Source organism: Pholcus phalangioides, unplaced genomic scaffold, assembly GCF_987345545.1.
Source record: "Pholcus phalangioides strain wild (caught in Gottingen) unplaced genomic scaffold, Ppha-v1.0 ptg000015l_1, whole genome shotgun sequence".
Classification (NCBI taxonomy): domain Eukaryota; kingdom Metazoa; phylum Arthropoda; class Arachnida; order Araneae; family Pholcidae; genus Pholcus; species Pholcus phalangioides.
In genome coordinates, this window is record NW_028301608.1 from 54,407,258 (window position 1) to 54,428,911 (window position 21,654).

At 34.3% G+C, this 21,654-nt stretch overlaps 2 protein-coding genes across 4 annotated transcripts in view; one reads left to right on the forward strand and one right to left on the reverse strand.

The window, feature by feature from the left end:
* LOC149076245 (cubilin-like) overlaps positions 1–21,654 on the reverse strand; it is a 337,914-nt gene that overhangs the window by 21,686 nt on the left and 294,574 nt on the right. The window lies entirely within an intron of this gene.
* On the forward strand, positions 9,629–11,501 carry LOC149076246 (uncharacterized). Its single transcript, XM_089245363.1, has one exon. It carries the CDS (start codon positions 9,629–9,631, stop codon positions 11,315–11,317), a length of 1,689 nt encoding a protein of 562 aa, XP_089101489.1. The 3' UTR covers positions 11,318–11,501.

Here is a 21,654-nt window from a genome sequence, read left to right on the forward strand (position 1 = left end):
AGTCCATGCATTGATGTCGTATCACATTTACTCGTATTGGATAGAATGTTCTCCGTTGTGGAGAAAAATAATGTACATATGTACACAATGTTATATACATAACACGTTGAAAAAATCAAAATTGTTTTCCGTGCCAGTCTTCGATATCAGAAAACAGATAGGATTTATAGGTACGAAGAGATACATTTGCATCGAGATATAAATAAAATGAATTATAGGACTTATATCTATGGAATAATACACGCAAAATGTTTTCTAGCTATTGTTTCGTTGGAGTAGTGGTAGAATGTAAGTGCTATTTATTCTCGAAGACGAACTTTTGAGCGTCAACTTAACACACATGTATATGTATATATATATTTTATCATTCTTCAAGTGGGCCGTGGACTCCTGGGTATACAGGCACCCCCCTCCCCCAATTGAGAACCGCTGATCTAGATATTTATAAATGATATGTACGTCTAACAAGAAATGAATTGCAGATAAAACTTTTTGAGTTCCGATCAAAATATTTGAGACTACTAATAAATATGTAATGATAAATACAACCAAAGTCATTTATTTATTTACATTCAAACTAAAAATATACATTCAATTGCAGTTGGAGAGAGATAAGAAAGACAAAGTGCAAAAGATATATAAAGCAAATGCGAATAAAAATGAATGGGAAATAACTACATAAAGACGTAGTTACAAAAAAAAAGATAATACTTGAAATGCATAGATGAAAAACGAATCAGAAAAAAAAAATGAAATGAATAGAGATAAAATAGAAACTATAGAGGAAAAAGTCTATAAAAATAAGTCAACATGTGAAAACGTAGAATTATAAAGAATATAAACTTTGTTTATAGCACAATATTCACAAATGCTGTTTCGATATAATTCCTTAGCAAAATGTTCGTTTGTACTGGCTCTGCATTGCGTTACATGAAAATCAATGTTATTTAGAATATCTGCAATCGATTTTCATGGATAAAAAGATTTTAAAAAAAACTAATTAGTGTTAATTCGTCATGTTTTTGCAGGAACTGAATACCGAATAATCACGCAGAAAGGTTGATACAAATTTCTTCAAACCTAAATAAGCAATGAAATTTCTATGGACATGAATAGTATAGAAAGCTACTCCAAATTACGGACGCACATAAATACATAATATAAGCAGGAAAAAGTGAAAAATCTAATCATGTACATCAAGAGTCATTAAAAGATCGCCTTTGAATAGTTTCTAAAAAAACTACATGTTCTATTATTCTTCCTTCAGTGATGAGTTAATGTTTTCATTCACAGTAGATTTTTACTATATTAAATTGAACGACATTTTTTACTGCTTTTAATAACGACAAATCCCACTCAATGTTGTATCAACTCCTTGTTTTTATGCTTTTGAAAAAGTATATCTATTCAAATATACGATAGGAAATGATATAAATTCGAATATCTAACGGGAAGAAAGTCGTTAAATTTTATGGACATTCTGGTAAAAGACATGGCAATACCGCTATGGAAATTCAGTGAATTACATTTCAGACATATTCATTGGAGAATCATTCATATACAAGTTGAGGCTTTCTTCATTCATTTTATTCATCTTTTTTTTTTTACCATGCGTTCCTGTCCCCCGCTGAAGTAAATGGTAGAAGATGAATCGTATCTTCTGAAAGATCTATTTGCATATCCGAATGAATCGAACCGTTATTGTGTTCTCTTTCCTGTGTGGAAACCGACCCACATATAACGGGCTTCCGAATTCGTTGGTGAGCTCTGCATACGCAGCAAAGTTACGTGAGTCACGGAAGTGAAATCGATTTCCCGATTGCATTGCTTGGAATACAGCCCCGGGAGTTTTATTTCCGGTTTTCGTTTTGGGAAATTACTGGTATACATACTATATATACTCTCTGTATATTGCCTTCATGTTGTTCGGCTTCAGCTCAGGAGCAAGAAAAGAAAAACGGATATATCCACTTCATAGACCATATCAACTAATGAACTAGAAAATGAAGCAGCCGATGCCAGAGTGCTACTGTGCTAAATCGAAGTATAAGCTATCTTGCGAAAGAAAATGACGAGTATATCTCTATCTTGGACTTGCACAAACAACCATATTCATTTCGAAATAGATTGCGGAGGAGCAGAAGGGGGGAAAAGGCATAGGGTTGGCAGTACTTAATCTAAAAAAAAAAAAAAAAGCAGAAATAAAACCTAAACATGCAGTAGAATTTGGTTAATTCGAATTTTGGATAATTCCAACTTCTACGAACTCCTATTGAGTTTTCTATCTCAATTAATGTAAAAATTTCTTGCTTAATATAGTTTGGAAAAAGCTTCTGCAAGAAGCCGGACTTCAACGGTTATTTCAACAAGTTGATGAACAGCAAATACAGATAAAAGACAGATAAAAGTTTAAAAATAATTTTTTTCTCATAACTTAATGCTCATTTTAGCCCCTTGACTACACATTATTTTTTACTCATTTTGTGAGAAAATGGATAAAATAGGTGACAAATATAACTAATTCAGTGTTTGGGATTTTTTCCCCCTCCATTTTTTTTGTCTTTTTAGAACTTCTTTCTGCAGTGCCATCTGAAAAAATGAAGATAAACACGAGTAATTGGTCTGGTTCTATATATATACGACTGGGATATATTACAATTATAGCTTGTGAACAATTTTTGACTCAGTAGTAATTTTTGAAATCTTTGTGGGACATATGTGTCCCGTGAGTAGTCATTGTTCTGCTGGAGTTCACCGAGAATGTGTACCACTTAATACCGATTATGTTTTTCAACTTGCAGATCAAGGTCAATCATTCAAAATCCGAATCCTTTTGTTGTCGTTAAGAGTAGGGAAAATACCGGAAAAATTAGATTGTGATACCTTAATGAAAGTTGATTTCCTTGATAGCATAAGAATGATAAGCAAAATTTGTAGGAAACAGTATCATAACGGACGATCATGACTATTTCCGAAAATCGGGCTTTGGTCATGATCAAGAAATTCTGCAGTGATGCTGATTTCAGAACAGTGGAATAATGTAGCAGCTAAGATATACATTCGGAAAACAGTTCCATATCTGATGATAAAATTCCAATACTTGATCATTATTATCCTATGTGAATAATAACGATTATGTTGCAATCTGTAGTCATTTCACGGATCCAGGATAAATTAATTAGGCGATTCGAATTCTTGGACAACTCGAACTTTTTGCAGTGATTTTAGACTTCGAAATAACCGAGTTCGACTGCATATAAGAATTGTTGAAGACAGACTGAAGTACTCGGATATCTCTTTATATACAGGGAATGATTACAGAAGCCCTCTGGCTGCAAATTACTGGCGAACCATTGATCTTAGAGGCATACTTCCAATTCAGGAAGAGTATCCAATATCCAAATAACATGTAGTACAACGGATACGTCATTCATATTTCACGGAGTTGCGTAGTTATAAAATAAAAATAAATAGAATTTTATTTGGTCACCCTGTCCCAACCCATATCCAGCCGAAAAGTTTACGCTCTGTCCCTCTGGAGCCCATGAAAATAATAATAATGAATGAATACATGTTTTCAAGTTCCATTCGCTCTAATGGACTTGAGTGCAATTTCGATATTTCAATTCGAAAAAGGTGAAAATTAAGGGAAATGCCACATATAAACGAACGGGCAATCTCATTCCATCGTTCAAATGATGTTCTTTCAATTTTCAGTGATTTTCGAATCCAAATATGTAAGCGAATATTGCACTTGAAAATGGTTTTTTCGTTGGGCTCAAGAGAAACAGGGCAACACGTCTAAGCCTTTCAGACCCGACCATTCATTATTTGGAACTTTCAAAATGTTTTGTATTTTTGATACTCAAAAAATTCATTAAAATAAAAAGATAAATGTCTGAAAACGTTTTTTTAATTTAAATTTTTTTGTGAAAAAATAATTCAGATAATGCAATTCAGATATTCATCTTCACATTAATTTTTTTGCAAGAATTTTATTGCTAAATTTTATGTAATAAATCACATGTTTCCCGGTGCCACTTTCTCTTGGAAGCCATCTTGAAATCCTCCTGAAAGTTGAGGCCTCTGCTGAAAATAAGTTCTGCCCTCTGATGAAATTTCATATTCACCATATTTCCAACTCAAAGCTTGCACAATCCTTTAAGTCAGGGCTTAACTCGCTGAGGTCAAAAGAAAAAAAAAAATCTACTGTGAGTAAACGCTATCCACACATTTGCGGTACCAGGGTGAGAAATAGTTAATTCAGTTTTTTAGGACAGGGTAACCGAATAAAAAAATTTTATTTTTGTTTCAATAACTATGCATACCCGAGGAATATGAATGAGGATCAACAGTTCGCGAGTTATTAAAGGATAAAGGGAACTTTCTTACATGGACCCAGGTATAGATACACCAGGTATGTGTACTGACTTCACGTTGTTCTGCTTCAGTTTTGAGAGGGAAAAAAGAAAAAAAAACGGATCACCCACTTCATGGACCATATCAACTAATGTACTAGAAAACGAACGTAGCCGATGCCACAGTGCTATGGCACATAATCGAAACATAAAACATCTGGAGAAAGAAAATGACTAGAATATCTTTACCTCGGTCTCACGAGCATCCATACTCACTTCGAAATAGATTACAACAGAGCGAAATGCAAGGGAAAAAGACTTAGGAGTATGAGAGTACCACTAAGTCTTTTTCCCTTGCATTTCGCTGTGTCGTAATCTATTTCGAAGTGAGTATGGATGCTCGTGAGACCGAGGCAAAGATATTCTAGTCATTTTCTTACACACGGATGATTATGCATAATCACCAATCTACTAGATAAAAAAGTTTGGTTGCATTTCACTACATCTGCCACTTTTACCGGCGATTATGCATAATTCCCAAATAAAGTTGGAAAGTCTGATAAATATGGAAATATTTATAACGTTTTCTTCTCTCTATTAAAGCAATTGATTATTTTCACCCATACATGATACGCGAAGAATAAAGAAGGGGAAAGAGAAGATAAAAGCATTCATATCAGCATTATCAGTTTAATAATGTTGGCTTTCTTCACATGTCATCAATAAACAAAACCAACATTACCATTCGAATTCAATATGGGGGACCATAGTTATGTTCAGTTAATTAAGAATAAATTGACGATTTACCACACATTTACCAATACGATCATGGGATTAAACATAATGTTAATAAAAATTACCAAAAATTAATAAATTAGAGTTTGGTTGAAAAAAATTAGAACTTGTGTGTGCCTGATTTCACTGTTCGCTAACGGGGAGAGAAATACTGTACATTCGCAGCTGTGGTGGTGGAGTGGTTATAGTGCCGGACTCGTGGTGCGAGGATCGGGGTTCGAACCCCACAGTGGTGGTCGGCTGAAGTTTGTTTTCTGTGGTTCCCAACTTCAAGGCGCAAATGCGAGCCGATCTCCCCGTTAAAAAGTCTCGCCACAGACAGCAACAGTCCTACAACGGTAAATCATTCAACCATAACACTTCACCCATAGTTAGAAAAACTGGGGGCAGATGACAGCACTACACATAACAAGCATTACACAGAAACAAACTTTACGCCCGGTTGCACTACACGTACACGCACATTCCCGCATGTACCGATTCGTTGGGGGTTCGTTGGGGGGGTGGCAGTGTGGTATAGCAGTAGTAGGTAGGGCCTCCAAAAAATGGCTCGGGGATCCATGATGTTCTTAAGTCAGCCACCTCGTTGGACAATTTGCCTGTTGTGGCGTTGTATTTGTATTAAAGCCCAACTCCAGGGGATCAGAAAAGTGTCCGTTGACGGGAGGTGTTCGTTAACGGGTAATGTGTCCGTTATGGGAGGTTCCACTGTGCACCGAGCCATCGTCATCTTATTCCCAAAGAATATAGTCATATTTAGGAGACTGAAGTTGTCACATTCGGGTTAGTGGTGTATTTAATCTTTATTTGGCACCGTACCGTAAGCAAAAGTATCTACGAGCATCTATCTATCGACTGCTTGAGTGGAATAGAATATATCGTATTTCTTTTTCTTTCGTACCCCCATAATCAGAAAAAAAAAATGTCGACGTAAGAATATTTTTCCCAGTATACTATAATTTTGACTTTCACGTATTAAATATAATTTTTCGTATTCTACGCACAAATCAGTATTCTCTAGAAAATTCTTGGTAAATGCTTAGAACTGAATAACCGAAATGGAAAGGATAGGAGAAAATTCCTGTGTGTGTGTGGACACATTTTAAAAATTCATAACAAATGAACTAATTGACATAAAAAGTGTGAAAAATGCGATTAGCAATATAATACTTATGTCCTAGAGGTTTTTGGGTGGTTTAAAAAATTTTCAAATTGCACTCACAGGTGGCGCTGTAAAACAAAAAAAAATCAAAATAACACATAAAATGGAACGCAAACAGTGCATGATTGATGTATATGACAACTTTGTTAAATAAAACTACCATATTTCAACATGATCACCCTTTCACCGATTTAGATGTCGAAAGCGCTAAAAAAGGCTGCTCATATGTAAATGTGTTTAGTTTCATGTAACGCAAAATTGTCATAAGCATTAATTATGCACTGTTTTTGTTGCATTTTATGCTATATCGAGTTTTAGTTTTATTTTTCTCGAGTATATTTTTACAGCGCTTCCTGTGAATGCAATTTGAACTTTTTACTAAAGTTATCAAAACAAAAAAAAACTCAAGTTCATGTGTGTGATTCGTATTTCAGTGCAAACCGTATCTTTGTACAATTCCTTGATTAGTTAACAATTTTTAAAATGAGTCATTGGCTTATCGTCCACCTGTATTTTAATAGACTGAATGTTGTTTATAATGTATGCCTTGGAGATTGTGTTATTTTTGTCTTAAAAACATGTCCTGCAATACGGTATAACGAAAATGTATTATCTCAAAGGAAGGCAATAAAATGTAATTTTTTTTTAGTTGAGACTGAAAGTTCAACAAGGTAATAAAAAAAAACTTTCATTATTTTTTGTCTGATAAATATGATATGAATGCTTAGTGAGGCCTTTTTACAAAACAATTGATGTTATTTAATGATAACGTCTTACACGAAAAATAATGTTTGAAATCGAGTATTTCTCAATTGGAACATGTTTGAATATTTCGACTGCTTTGACAAGGGAACTCCATTATCGATTGTACAATTCTACAGTAGGTTGTGGTGTGCCAAAGGAATTTCTCGCTATTAGAGTTGTTAATAAATGGAATAGCTTATCAAGTGGAATACTTTAGGGGTAGTGAATTCTGTTAGAATTCAATTCTAATAGACAGCAATTCTAACAGAATTCACACGTTTAAAAAAAAATACGATAAACATGTTGAGGTAAACCGAGAAGAAGCTATACATACTTAGATTCAAAACAACCATAAATATGTTTATGGAACTCTCACAATATTTTATCATGTATACATAGTTTTTCGTTTTTATAATTGCATTTTTAATTGTAAATTGGGTTGCTGTATTTTAGAAATATGTGACATCAATATTTGCTATGGACATCTTTTTCTCAGCCGTTTGGCATTTTGCCTGTTGTGGCCTTGCGTTTCTAACATGTATTAATCAGAATAAGATTTGTGTGTGTGTGTGTATATATATATATATATATACATTTTATATACACTATTGCACAGTTTGGTAAGAAAATTTTGCACTGATTAGTATAAATAATATTATGCACATACACTTATAATGACAAAAATACATTGATTGATAAACTATTTTCCGCTAACATTTTCTTTACCGAAATTATATAGCGTAATCTGTATCTGCGAAATACACACAGAAGAGAGGAATCAGTTTATTCCCACGATAGAGAATTCTATAAATTATTCTGGATGCAAACCAACAAATACAGAAACACAGGTGTTACTGAATAAAACATAATTTTTGGAACTCAAACTGATGATGGTGGTGGTTTTGATTTTTTAAAGATTTCTAAGTATCATTTCGGAAAACACCGAGTATATCACTGATACTTTTGGGAATTACTTCATGCCGTGAATGGAAAAATGGCAACCGACTATATATGTGATGAGTAATCCAATGATGGCAATTGATATTAGTATAAATGAAAGCACAGATGACATTCATATAAATAAAAATGGTTCGATACGATGGTACGTATACCAACAGACAAGTTTCATCGTTGTTAAATGATGAAAAAAAAGGTGATTTCTATTTCCCTATTCATATTGGTATTCCCTTTCCTTGAATAAATATAATAAAAATTCTTTGAATCATTCAAAGAAAATTTTCTGTCATACATATATGATGGAATATGCAGCGAACGCTTTCATTTCATGAATACATGCCACTATATTCCCTACGAGAATTCGAATTCCAATTTCTCCAAGCAACCGAGAACAGATGATTGAACATATACGTCTTTCTATTGAAATGTGGTGAAAGTTATAATTTATTGCTTCTTAATAGCGTGGTTATTCAAAATCACATTTTATATTATATTATACGGAAAAGCTGATATTTATTCTATATTATATATATGCATGGTGCACAGCTAACAGCACACACTACAAATAAATTATTGGCGAATAGTTGATCCTAGGGGCATACTTTCAAAAAGAAAACTTATCCATATAATGTGAGGAAATCAGCTACGTCATCCATGTTGCCAGTGGTTGTGTAGTTATTCAAATAAAAAAAATAACTTTTTATATTTCAGTACAGGAAACACAACCACACACAATATAAATAGAGATAACACAATCTCCATTTTTGTATACAGGATTATAATTTTTTATACGGACATCCTGCGCTCAAAAACACGGTAAGAAGGTTGTTGTCATATGTCTCTTATGAGACCAAAAAGAAAACAAAAAAAAAACCACGTCTCCAACTGCAATATTCACTGCGACATTTGAATACAAATATCGAAGAAAACTTGGGAACTTGGTACTGTTTTTGCTCAACTTTTCTCAGATTTTTGTAATCAAATATCTTTGTGATTATTGCACTTAGAAGCATGGATGTTTTTTATTGGTCTCAGGAGATACAGGGCAACAACTTCCTAATTGTGTTTTTGAGGACAGGATATCCGTATAAAAAGTTAACGCTTTTGCATTTTAAGGCGACTGCCTACGTTGAAACGGCCATTTTTTTCAAAATTTGCGAATTTTTTTTATTTGCTCATTTGAAAGTATATTTATTCAGGAATCTAAAAATGGTTTGTTTTTGTTCCTACGTTAATTAGAACCGAAGTTATAGCTCATTTAGTTAACCGGAAGTGATAATTTCCAGCACCGGAAGTACTATTTAAAGGGCCTAAAATATGTAAACAATGACGTTTCTGTTGTAATAAATACTTATTTTGCATAGAAATACCCTTGAATCACATATTTTTTACTTATGGATTAGTTAGAAATATTTCTGTGTAATGTTTATAAATAAATATTAATGTTAAATTCACATAATCAGGCGAGTGGCAACAAAATCGAAAGCACTGTTTGTTTACATTCTAGTTGCACGTTGTATACCAAACAACTGTTATTTTAACTTGTATTTCTTCGAATTTTTGGTTTTGAAGTTCTATATAATTTTTTGTAACGCTTTTTTGAACATTCACGATGCCGAAGGTACGTGCAAAGAGGAGCAAAAAACGTTCATTTTGTGGAAACCGTCATACGAAAGCTGTCTCCCCTGATCCTAACATTGCCTCCGTTGACACACCTATTATGACTGCTAGTTCATCGAAATTGAACATTTATACTGATAAAAAGAAAGCCACATCTCCACAGTGTGGAGAGTTGAAGGGAAATAGAATATTTGATATTTCTATATTAGTATCTGTGTTTTCTGTTCTTTGCTGCCCAATGTGTTACGAGACTGGCATGAAACTGAACGAAGATTCAAGATTCGGACTGTGCTCGAACTTCGCCTTACCTTGTAAATGTGGGTATTCGAAAGCATTTGCCTCAACTGGAAAAAATAGCAGCAGCAAAAATGTTATAAATTCATTAGTGGTCCTTGGATTGAGACTTATTGGCAAAGGCTATACTGCTGGTAGAAAGTTCCTGGTAACTTTGAATTTACCTTTTCTTTCAAAAAATGCATTCAGGGACCGTGAACTATTGTTACAAAAAGCTGTTCGTTCTGCTACTGAGCAAAATATGAAAGAGGCTGCTAATGAGATAAGAGCACTGAAGGAAGTTGGACAAGAAAAAATACCAAATTGTGGTGTGTCTGTCGACGGTACCTGGCAGCGACGTGGTCATACATCTCTAAATGGTTGTGTGTCTGCTATTTCTATTGATTCTGGAAAGATATTAGATTTGGAAGTGATGTCGCAGTACTGCAGAATTTGTAGGGGAAAATCTTTAAAAACAGTTCATGTGTGTTCCAACCACAAGGGCTCGTCTGCAAGTATGGAAGTAGTTGGAGCATATAGAATTTTCGAAAGATCAATTCTAAAGCGGGAACTAAAATATGCAGAATATTATGGGGATGGTGACTCCAAGGCATATATGAATATAAAGGACATCTATGGCAGAAATAGTGTCACTAAACTGGAATGCATTGGCCATGTTCAGAAGAGGGTTGGTGCGCGTTTGAGGAAACTCAAGAAAACCACGAAAGGACTGAGTGGTAAAGGGAAATTAACCGATAAACTTATAGATAAACTCCAAAATTACTATGGCATTGCTATTCGTAGCAATGTGGGAAATTTAAAAAATATGCAGTCTGCCGTCATAGCTGCATTTTTTCATTGTTGCTCCAGTGATAAAAAGAACATGCATGGACAATGTCCAAGAGGTCCCGACAGTTGGTGTAAGCATCAGAAAGCTGCACATGAAGGACATAAAATTACTGATAAATCTCCTGGTCTCTCTAGTGACATCATAAATGTAATAAAGCCAACATACATGAGTCTCTGTGCACAATCCCTGCTTTCAAAGTGCTTGCACGGCATGACACAGAACTCCAACGAAAGCTTCAACAGTGTGATTTGGACGATTTTGCCTAAGGGCACTTTTGTCGAACTACAAACAATGCTGCTGGGGACCAATATTGCAGTTCTGCTTTTCAATTCTGGTTATGTGGGCATATTGTCGGTTCTTGAAAACCTAGGAATCCCAATCGAGGAAGAACTAGCATCTACTTATTCTGGGTTGGATGAAGAGCGGGTGAAGTGTTCGAGATACCATGCAACGCCAATGGCAAAAATGGCCAGAAGAAAAAAAAGAGGAGCAAGAAAGTCGAAGTTGGAGAAATTTGAAGCAAAGGAAGGTCTGACGTACAAATGTGGAGAATTCTGAATGTTTACAGTGTATGAGAAACCTTTTTTTTTTCAAATGAAATCTTTAAATGCGTTTTCTGAGAAACTGCGATTTACGTTATTCTTGCCAGCGGAAAACATGATATCTCCAAAACTTTACAAGATATCAATATGAATTTTTTCTAGTGGGTTTTATATGAGCCTGACTGTGCAATGAACTAGGATCTAAGCAATATCTTTGAAACTTTTTGATTTACATCATTTTGAATTTAAAATATCAAGTTTTTTAAACGAAAAATGTGTATTTTTTCACGTAAACAACCATATCTCAAAAAGTTTTCATAGTACTCCAAAACTTCTAGTTCATTGCACAGAACAATACCATAGCAACATTCTGTGTGAAAAACAAGTTTATATAAGCAGTAGTATTTCATGTACCATGTTTAGCGTAAACACTGAAATTATGCTAATTTTAGGCATATAATTAGCAATATAAATTTTTCTTGCCAAAATATTCATGAAAAAACATTTATTTTCTTAATTTCATTCCATATTCAAACTAAAAACATATGCATTTCATCCAAAATGACATTTTTTAAAAAAAAGTATCCCGCACGTAGTCAGTCGCCTTAATAACTATACAACACTTTGCAACATGAACGATGTATCTGAGGTCTACACGTTATTTACATGCGTCTTTTATATTATTAGTATGCCTCTAGGATCAGTGCTTCTCCAGCAAGTCGTTGTGCATGCTATTAGCTAGATACTCTTTATAATCATTTGATCATACTGAGGTCATTTTCTCCACACGAGGGCTAATTAGACCAGGACCTACAATTTATTGCGGATTCCGAACACGGCAGCCTTTTTTATACTCACCGAGAGGTTGGTGAGCTGACCCCTTAATGCGGGGTCAGTCCCTAGGATAGCGATCTTCTTCTGTGGTCATGTCGCTGTTTCTGTTGTACCCCTGTGTTAGGAAAGTTTCTGACAACGACGAACCGGGTATCGAACTCGCGACACCTATAAATATCCTTTGGTACTTTAGACGAGTATCTTATCGACCTGGGCTACCACGCCCTATATCTGATGATACTACAGGGTGATTTAGAAAAGATGGGAAAAACTTTAAGGGGTGATAGTACAGAGCAATACAAACAATTGAAATCGAAAAATGCATGGTCTAACATGAAACGCAAACGCGCCATTTCGAAACGGCTGCTCCACAAACGTTAAAACTGCATTCCTGTTGAGATTAATCGGGAGAAAAAGAACACCATGCGTGGAAATGTAACCTGGGGAAGAATCGTTTGCAGGTCTGTAAATGAAATGCATGCCTGCTTTTTCAGTATCGCTAAAGTGCGCCCGAGTGACGCCGTGGTAAAATGCTCGTCTAAGAAGGTTACAATCAAGGTCCGCGGGTTCGAATTCGGACGTAGAACGTTAGAAGCAAGTTCTTTACCTACCGAACCTGGGACGACCACCGATGAATGGAGCCTTCATTTGCCACCCAACTTCTCTGGTTGGAAATTGTCGTATGGCGATTTATGACCGGAGTTGGTGTGCGGTAAAGTAGTATTACTAAAGTGTTCCATTATCCCGTACGTTAGAACGTTTGCACGCTGGAATGACTGAAGTTCGCGCCTTTTATTCACTGTGACGCAGATTTGCATACGGGTTTTTCTTCTTCCTGAGGTTAAACTTGCATGCATGGTGTTCTTTATCTCTTGATAAATTTCAACAAAAATGCCGTTTTTAACGTCTGCGGAGCGTCCGTTTCGAAACGCGCTAACACGCTTGTGTTTTATGTTAGACCATGCATTCTTTGATGACAGTTGTTTGTGTTGGTGTGTACTATCTCCTCTCTCTTAAAGTTTTTCTCATCTTTTCTGAATCACCCTGTATATTGTTAGAGACTTTCTGTTTTATATCGTTACAGGAAAAAAGAGGGCGCGTAAATTCGAGTTAATAAGAGAAAAAATATTTACTGCATATTTATAAAAACTGTTATAACATAAAACTTTAATGTATATATTATAAAACTTTTATGCCTCAAGCTTCAAGACCAACAGCAAAGTTTCATTAAAAACTTGTTTAAAGTTGTGTTTGTTGAATACGCCTAAAGCCTCAGTTGCAATTTTCTCTATATTATTTATTGTCTTCTTTCTTTCCTTTTTTAATACGGCGATAACCATCACATAAAGTTAAAGAAAATCGTAACAAAATATTTCAGGAAACAAAAGTCACTTTAATAACGAGCAAAAACACTGACTGGTTGGAATTGCCATTTCATGTCACATCATCATGATATGAATAATTTCCCTGATTCTAACTCATATATTTTTCGTACATTTGTTTCCAGAGAATGTTCTTTGATAGCATTTTTAATATCTTCATGCATTATTAAACATGATAAAAATTCTCAAAATGAAAAAAAAATGAGTTTCATAAGTTCCGAAAAACTTGTTATTCTTCTTTTTTACAGTATTTTGGTTTTAACTGGGACTGTTTCTTTGAATAACTACTCATCTCATGGATAGAGAATAAAATACTGGACGTGTGTGTGTGTGTGTGTGTGTTGTGTTAAGGTAATATCTCTTTCTCTTGCTGAATGCAAGTTCCAAAGAAAAGTTTATAAATATAAACATTAATATATTATTAAAGTTTTTTTTTAAAATATTACCTTTCTATTTTTAAAAAAGTTTAAAAAGTGTAAAAAATTATTTTAACTATTTAACTGGTAAGCATTGAGATATTCAGAGGAGAATAATTTTTAATGGTTATATCATATTCAAATGAGGTAGGACCCTGAATGCTATGATACAAGAAGAAAAATTTATTGTCAAAAAAAAATATGGGATGTTGCACTTCAGAGAACACACTGTATTTATATGATTTACATAGGTTCGAATAGTGTAAAAATTTTATTTATTGTTTGTCAACTTACTTTACTATCATCGTTGAAGAATGCATAGGAGTATGTCTCCTATATGCATGGGCATTTCCCTCCAAAATTCAAGGGTCAAAAATCGTTCTTGTTTGGCTTGGCAAGAAATAGACACGCGTGTATTGCTATGAGTCGTTCTGCTGGTAATTATAGAAACTTCATGAACAGCTCACAAGTAAAAACGAATGTTTAGGAATTTGTTAGAAGCATTAATCCCGAACCCGAACCCTAAAAAATTATGTCTTAATTGAAAATATGAGAAAACCACGTTGTGCTTGAGATGCAACACTCTGCAAATGCAAAGATGCATTCACTTCTACAGACACACCTTGTCATGTCAAAGACGAAAAACATTTTTTAACATAAAAATGTTTGTCAGTGTCTGCGCAGCTGCAATACGATAGATATGAATACGTTTATTGAATTCATACGCTTATTTAAAGAATGTTTGCCGCGTCTGAAACGATACGGTGAGTGTCTATAAATATGAATCCTCCCCTAAAGGGTTAAATGTGAATTTCATAAGTTTTGAAGTTTTTTTATAAATGCTAATTAAATAAGTAACAATATTAAAAAGATTAAATTTTAATTTCTGGAACCACACATGTGGCAAGTATTCGAATTTGGTCTACACATACAAAAAGGATTTAAATTTCGAAGGAGAGAGATTTCTATAGTTTAAATGTTATTACTCTTGGTTAAAATTTTAGTTCCATTCAGCATGCTTCGATTTTTAATATAAAGCCTATGGAACAGAACTTGATTACTCCATTGTGTGATAAGGACCTCCGGTATTTTACAAATGCATTAAATAAATAAGTTATCTTGAGAACACACTGCTTAGAACCTATGAAGAGTGTTTAGCTGTAAAAGAATCTCTCACGATGTGTCTCAGAAACAAACACACTTGCACTTATTTGACACGTCATATTTTGATAACTTTTCATGTGTATTTGGAAACAATTTCTTTGCATATTAGTCACTCCGGTCATTTTGACAACAGTAAAAAATAACAATTAGATAATAATTGTTTAATCATCCAGGTATGACTGTGATATAACTAATTATCTTAATGTTATTTTTAAATTTCATAGAAATCCCAGAAGTGATTAATGCAGTTGTTTCCCAAGAGTCTGACCGATTCGAATTTACTTAACGAAATTATTTTGACAGTACAGTATAGATTCACAGATCTATAGGATAACCGAGCTAAAACCCATGCTTGATTAAAAGCGAATTAAATATCGATTTTCTCTGGTGAATTAATACATTTTCAGATGATATTGGGATGTAATGAGAAAGAAGGTGTCAAAGAGAAGTGGAAAAGTTTTTTTTTTGTCTATCCTCTCAATCTCCCTTTCATCGGTTTCCTTTCGGAAGCGTGGGTATTGAAACAGAAATCTATTAATAGCTCAATCCGAATGGGGGCTTCTTCTTCTCAAAAGAGATGAAAAGAACCTGAATTCCTTCCCTTCTTTTCCTGTCTTCATGCTCTTCATATAAGATATGAGAAACATTTCCATCAAAATTGTATTATGTCCTATATAGAAGGATTGCCTAGCATCGACGTTTGCCGTAGATACGTTTTGTCAAATCAAAAAAAATAATCCTCTGAAGATAAAACTTGATAGATACATTTCTACGGTTTCATGTATTCCCAACGCTTTATTGAACCGAAATGTGTGAAAATGGATTGCTTTTTAAGAAAAGTGTTCCCTACTAACGCCAAAAAAAAAAACCCAGAAAAAAAATAGGCTGATCACTATCAGGATATCTTCTAGTGTATTATATATCACTGATACAGCAGGAAAGAAATGTTTCTCTGGCCAGTCACTGATTTTTTTTAATGATATGTTCGTTCGACTCGGTTTATGGACCTCGTAGCACGCACACGTAAGGTGAGGGAAAAATTCGGAAGGATATGTAATTTCATGGACATGAATCCATTTTTTTTTTCGATGAAACCCAGTAAATTTCTGTTACAGCATTTTCTGGAGAATGCTTTACTCGGAATTACCTAAATGGGAAATGCAGGGATGGTTTGATAATCAGGAAACATCGGAAAATTGCATATTTTTTAATTTGAATAAACTTTTCGGTTGTTGGTGTTTTTAAGTCACCGGCTATCAAGCATGAAATGAAGTTTTTTTCCTCAAAACCTTAATCCCCAAAAGCATATTTTTGCATTGCGTGCATAAAAGTTCTTTCAACGGGGGGTTTTTCTGCAGTCAGTTTGAAGATAAAAATTCAGAATCACCTTTTTACATAAGGTGATGTCTAATTCTTTCCATATTATATTTTGAATTTGTCCGTTCCAATCAACGGCATCAACTCTTGGTTGTTCCAGAGCATGTGTGGCTGTGATTTCACTGATTTCTTAAAATATTTCGTTTCCATAACTACCATTTTGTTTCCATATTAACAATTGATTTAAATACTGAATTTCTAAATGTTTCTGAATCTTTAATCTTTAATCATCCGGCATATTGAGAGTTTGCAGCATGATGAAAGAAAATTAATTTAAACAGAGATAATTTGACAGAGGAAATTTCAGCTTGGTGTGATTCATTATTGATGTAAATAACATATTTAATACCGAGTTGTGGCAAAAAAAATTCACCTGCAAATGAAAAGAATGTTTTTTAATGCAGACTAAAATGAGGAATGTTTTTAACCCTTTATTTGATAGTGCTGCTTCCAATAACTTTTTAACATTGTAAATTTTGTAATTCATATTTAAAATAACTTTTCAACTGTTCAAATTAATATTTAATATTTCATTTGGGCAGTGTTGCTTGCTGTCAAGCTACACGGTTTTCTCATATTTTTCAAGTAAAGGCATTTAATATCTTGATCTCGTTTCGGCATTGATACTTCTAAGCAACTCCTAAACATTTGATTTTTACTTGTGAGTCGTTCATGAAATTTCTATAATTACTAGCAGAACGGCTCATAGCATTGCACGTGTCCCATTTCTTCACAAGCCAAGCAAGAACGATTTTTACTATTTCATTTTTTAACGCCATGTGCATAGGAGACATATTGCTATGCATTTTTCTACAATGATAGAAAAGTAAGTTGACAAACAATTTAATGACATTTTTATACTATTCAAATCTATGTAAATCATATAAATGGAATGTGTTCCCTGAAGTACAGTTTTTTTTGGTATTGGCAATACATTTTTTACTTCGCATGTCATAGCATTCAGAGTACCTCATTTGCATATAATATAACCTTTAAAAGTTTTTCTTCACTTTATATTTCAATGCTTGGCAATTAAAGAAATTAGCAAGATTTATTAGAGGAAAAGAAATCTCTTCATCAACGTATAAAATTATTGAATGAAAAAAATCTCTATATTAAATAAAATTACGGCGAGAGAGAAAATTCAAGAAGTAATTACGACTTTTCTTCCAAGAACTCTTTAATACACCAGCGGGCTCGGAGAAGTTAAGTCGAAAAATTAGAATAAAAAGATTGAAGTACCTTTGGCTTAATTAATTAATCTCTTTAATAGTTGGTTTAAGTATTTTAGAACTAGTGGTAGTTACAATTCGATAGAAGTTATTTAAGGTATTCGACTTTCTTAGCACTTTTCTATAGAATGTTACTGCAGTGAACTTTCATTTTTTGATAGAAAGTACCTCAAAATGGTGAAAACAGTAATAAATTTTGGACTTCTTATGCCATTTTCTATGATTGTCATTTTTATGCAAATTTCAAGGTAAATTCATGTAATATTCGAAACACGATGGTAAAAGTAGTGATGTAGGTTTTGAACTAAAATTTTTTTAAAGGATAGTATGCTATGCTCATAAGTTACACCCAAGTCTGTTGATGTACGTGTGGAATTTTTGAAACTCCATTTAACATATCGTGTACGAAGCACTGTTATTAGTCAAATACATTTGATAGACTTTCGATTATACTTCATAATTTTTACAATGTATAGCGGAATATGATATTAAAATTTTTGTAATGACCTCATGAATATATTTTAAAAAATCACGCTTCCAACTCCAATAAAATGTCAAAAATAGCATTTCTCGTAAAACGCGTTCAACCTTTTTATTCACAGATAATTTGTTATGTAAAAACACGACACTATAGTCATAACTACGGTTCCAAACGTCATGTAAACAAACAAGGATTGCTTTGGAATCACAAAAAATGGTTCTTTCATAGAAAATCCAAATAAAATAAATGGTATTTCTTCCAAAATAACATTTTAAACGTATGCGGATACCTTAAAACTTTCAGTTTTCCTTAACTCTAGAATGGTAGTACCCCCCCCCTCCAAAAAAAATCGCTGCTATACATATACGAACTACGTCTATTGGACGCATAGATAACATCCTAGGGTAAAATAAAGAATATTACTGCTCAGACTCAAAATATTGTTAATACGTTGTTATTGGAGTACTTCCTTTTTTACAATATTACCCTACACCATATTCTTCCGTACATTCTGAAACTCACTCATCCTAACGCGTCAAATTTGATTGCATTCTGTGAACGCCGTCTTTATAAACATTCGTATACACGTTTTGATCTGGAGTTGTCGAAATATTAAGAAAATTGCTAGCAAAAGACATATGGTTCCCTCAGACGAATATGGTGAAATGCGTATTCGATTGAACGTTCCGGTGAGCAAATAAAGAACTCTAAAAAATCCAATTACTTTAGATGAAATTCTAGATCCTTGGAGAATCTTAAATCCATCCATCCCTCGGTATTCTGTTTGTTCATCTAAATAAACAAAGAGCTTTGGCAAACACCATTTCCTCGGATGAAATTGCCGAACCACTAGAAATATCACGTACATCTCTAAATATTGTGAAATAGTAAGACATTTACAGCAGCCAGACATGAAAGACGCAACAATTTTTCACCTCTCAAAGTATCAAAATTTACTTGACGCAAATGATAATATAAAAAAATATGGCAAAATGATAATAAAAAACGACATTAGTGTCAAATCAAATTCAATCTCGCCATTTGATGTAATACAATGACAATTGTTCATCAAATCCATTCAATTTATTCAACTGAGATCTGATGTAAATTGAATGTCTCAAATGTTGACTAAGGAATATGTGAATACCGGGATACGGTTTGCGTATAGGTCTAGATCAGTGATTCCCAACGTGGGCGTTAACACCCCCTTGTGGCGATGGAAAGTTCCAGGGGGCGATAGAAGCTACAGGTATAACAGAGGATCCTATGTGTTAGATTGCGTTTGGGGCGATGGGAGAAAAAAATTCTGAAGAAGGGGGCGATGGGACAAAGAAGGTTGGGAAACTATGGTCTAGATCAGTGTTTCCCAACCTTTTGAAGTTCGCGGCACCCTTACGAATTACATTAAAAACTTGCGGTACCCTTCCTTGAATATAAAATACAGTTTAGTACAACAAAAATCACTGTAAAAATATATCAATATAGAGTTTTATTCGATTAATCATTAATGTAAAACTTTCGAATGATACTTAGAGCACAGATATCAGGCCTTACAGTAGTTGGCAACGAAACATTCTCAAGGTCTTGTAGTGTATTTCTTGCTTTGTACTTTATTGTCTCCATAGCGGAGAAGACTTGCTCGCATAGATATGATGTCGAAAAGAGCAAAAATGCATTAATTGCTTTTTTCATTAGGTTAGGATACTTCTCTCTCAGTCCAAGCCAAGAAGCAGTCACCGACGCCTCCCTCTTGGTGAACTTACCTTTGAATGTGGAATCGGCGCAAACATAAGTAAATTCATCTTGCTCGCCATCTCCATAATATCCCGCGGCACCCCTTAGACGATATCGCGGCACCCTAGGGTGCCGGGGCACACCGGTTGGGAAACACTTGTCTAGATTATACTTTACCAAATATGTGACTTATCTTCCACTGTCAACATCGCAGTCTTCCAAAGAGAAATAATAATGCAACAAAACCGTACTTCAATCCACTGTTATCCAGGAAGAATTTGTTCATTAGCTAGTTGATGATCCCCAGATTGTTTTAAAGGACTTACTACTTCTTATAGGACTACTTCTTATAGGAACTATACAGTGATACCTCCGCTAACGAACGCCTCGGCTTACGAATTTTTCGGTTAACTAAGATTTTTTTCGTGATTTTTCTGACTCGGCTAAAGAATATGGATTTCGAGTAACGAACACAATTGACACGTTTAAAAAGAAATACTATAAACATATTATAATTATATAACCCACTCCTCGTAACACTCCACCAAATGTCTCTCTGCCTTCCCCTCTATTTATTGTGTTTAAAAAAAATGAAGTAAAATAAAAAAATCAAACAAAAATGAACAGGTAGACAGACGTGACCCACTGACCGCCCAGAGAGACCATCCTGGGATGGTTTTCGCTCTTTTCCAAAGACATGGGCGATCTCAGAGAGGAAAGAAATTTAAAAAAAAAAAAACACAGAGAAAAATTAAAAACAAAATGTTCGCAAATTAGCCCCAATATAACACAGATAACGGCATGGATATGTACAGATAAGCATGAATATGTATAAATAATTTCATAAAACATTAGCAGACAGAGCCTTGCTGGTGCGACAATTGTTATGTTGAATTGTCAAAATTCATCATAACATTACATTAACTTAATCTTAAAATAGTTTTAATTGTAGAGAAAAGAAAAGATTATTATATTGAATAGATTTTGCCTTATGTTGTATTTGTACAGTGGAATCTTACATAATTAATCATTTGATTATACCTATATTTAATTGTATATATTATGGTACATATAATAATAATAATAGTGGAAAGCAAAATCTATTCTATAGAAAGTTTAGGCCTTAAGATACAGTTGTACACGGTACTGCTGCCTTGGGGCCCCAGATGAGAAACACGGGTTGAATTACAAAGGGTTGTAAGAGAGTGAAAGAGATGGTCATCGAGCCATATAAGGTAATGTTTGTTTTTCAGGGGGTGTGACTAAGGGTCCTTGGCGAGAAGAATTTCTCCGAAGATCTTAACGGTCCCCTTAAGTTTTCCCTTTTTTTTTCTGTTGTACCTCGATTCCCCCTCTCTCTCCCTTCTTCGCCAACGGTAAATTAAAACGCCGAATAATTCCCTTCAGGACCTGTACTCAGTACAATTTCATATAGTTTTGGATCGCCAAGGGGCCTTTTTAACTTACCCTCTGGGAAAATTCGCTCGCAGTCTCGGGAGATGATTTCTATCAAGTTTTTCGAGAATTCTACGCTACTGTCGGAGGAGAGTTTTTTTTGCTCTCGCTTGTAATTGAAGCTTGCGCGAGTTATATATGTTCGTTCGCTGGTGATTTGAATTTACTATGTGCCTCGAGTATTCACGACTCCTGTGTTCTCGAGTAAATCGCGTGCGTCTACCGCTATGTGCTAATCAATGTGTGTACAATCGTTAAGATTGTACGAAAGAGCAGAA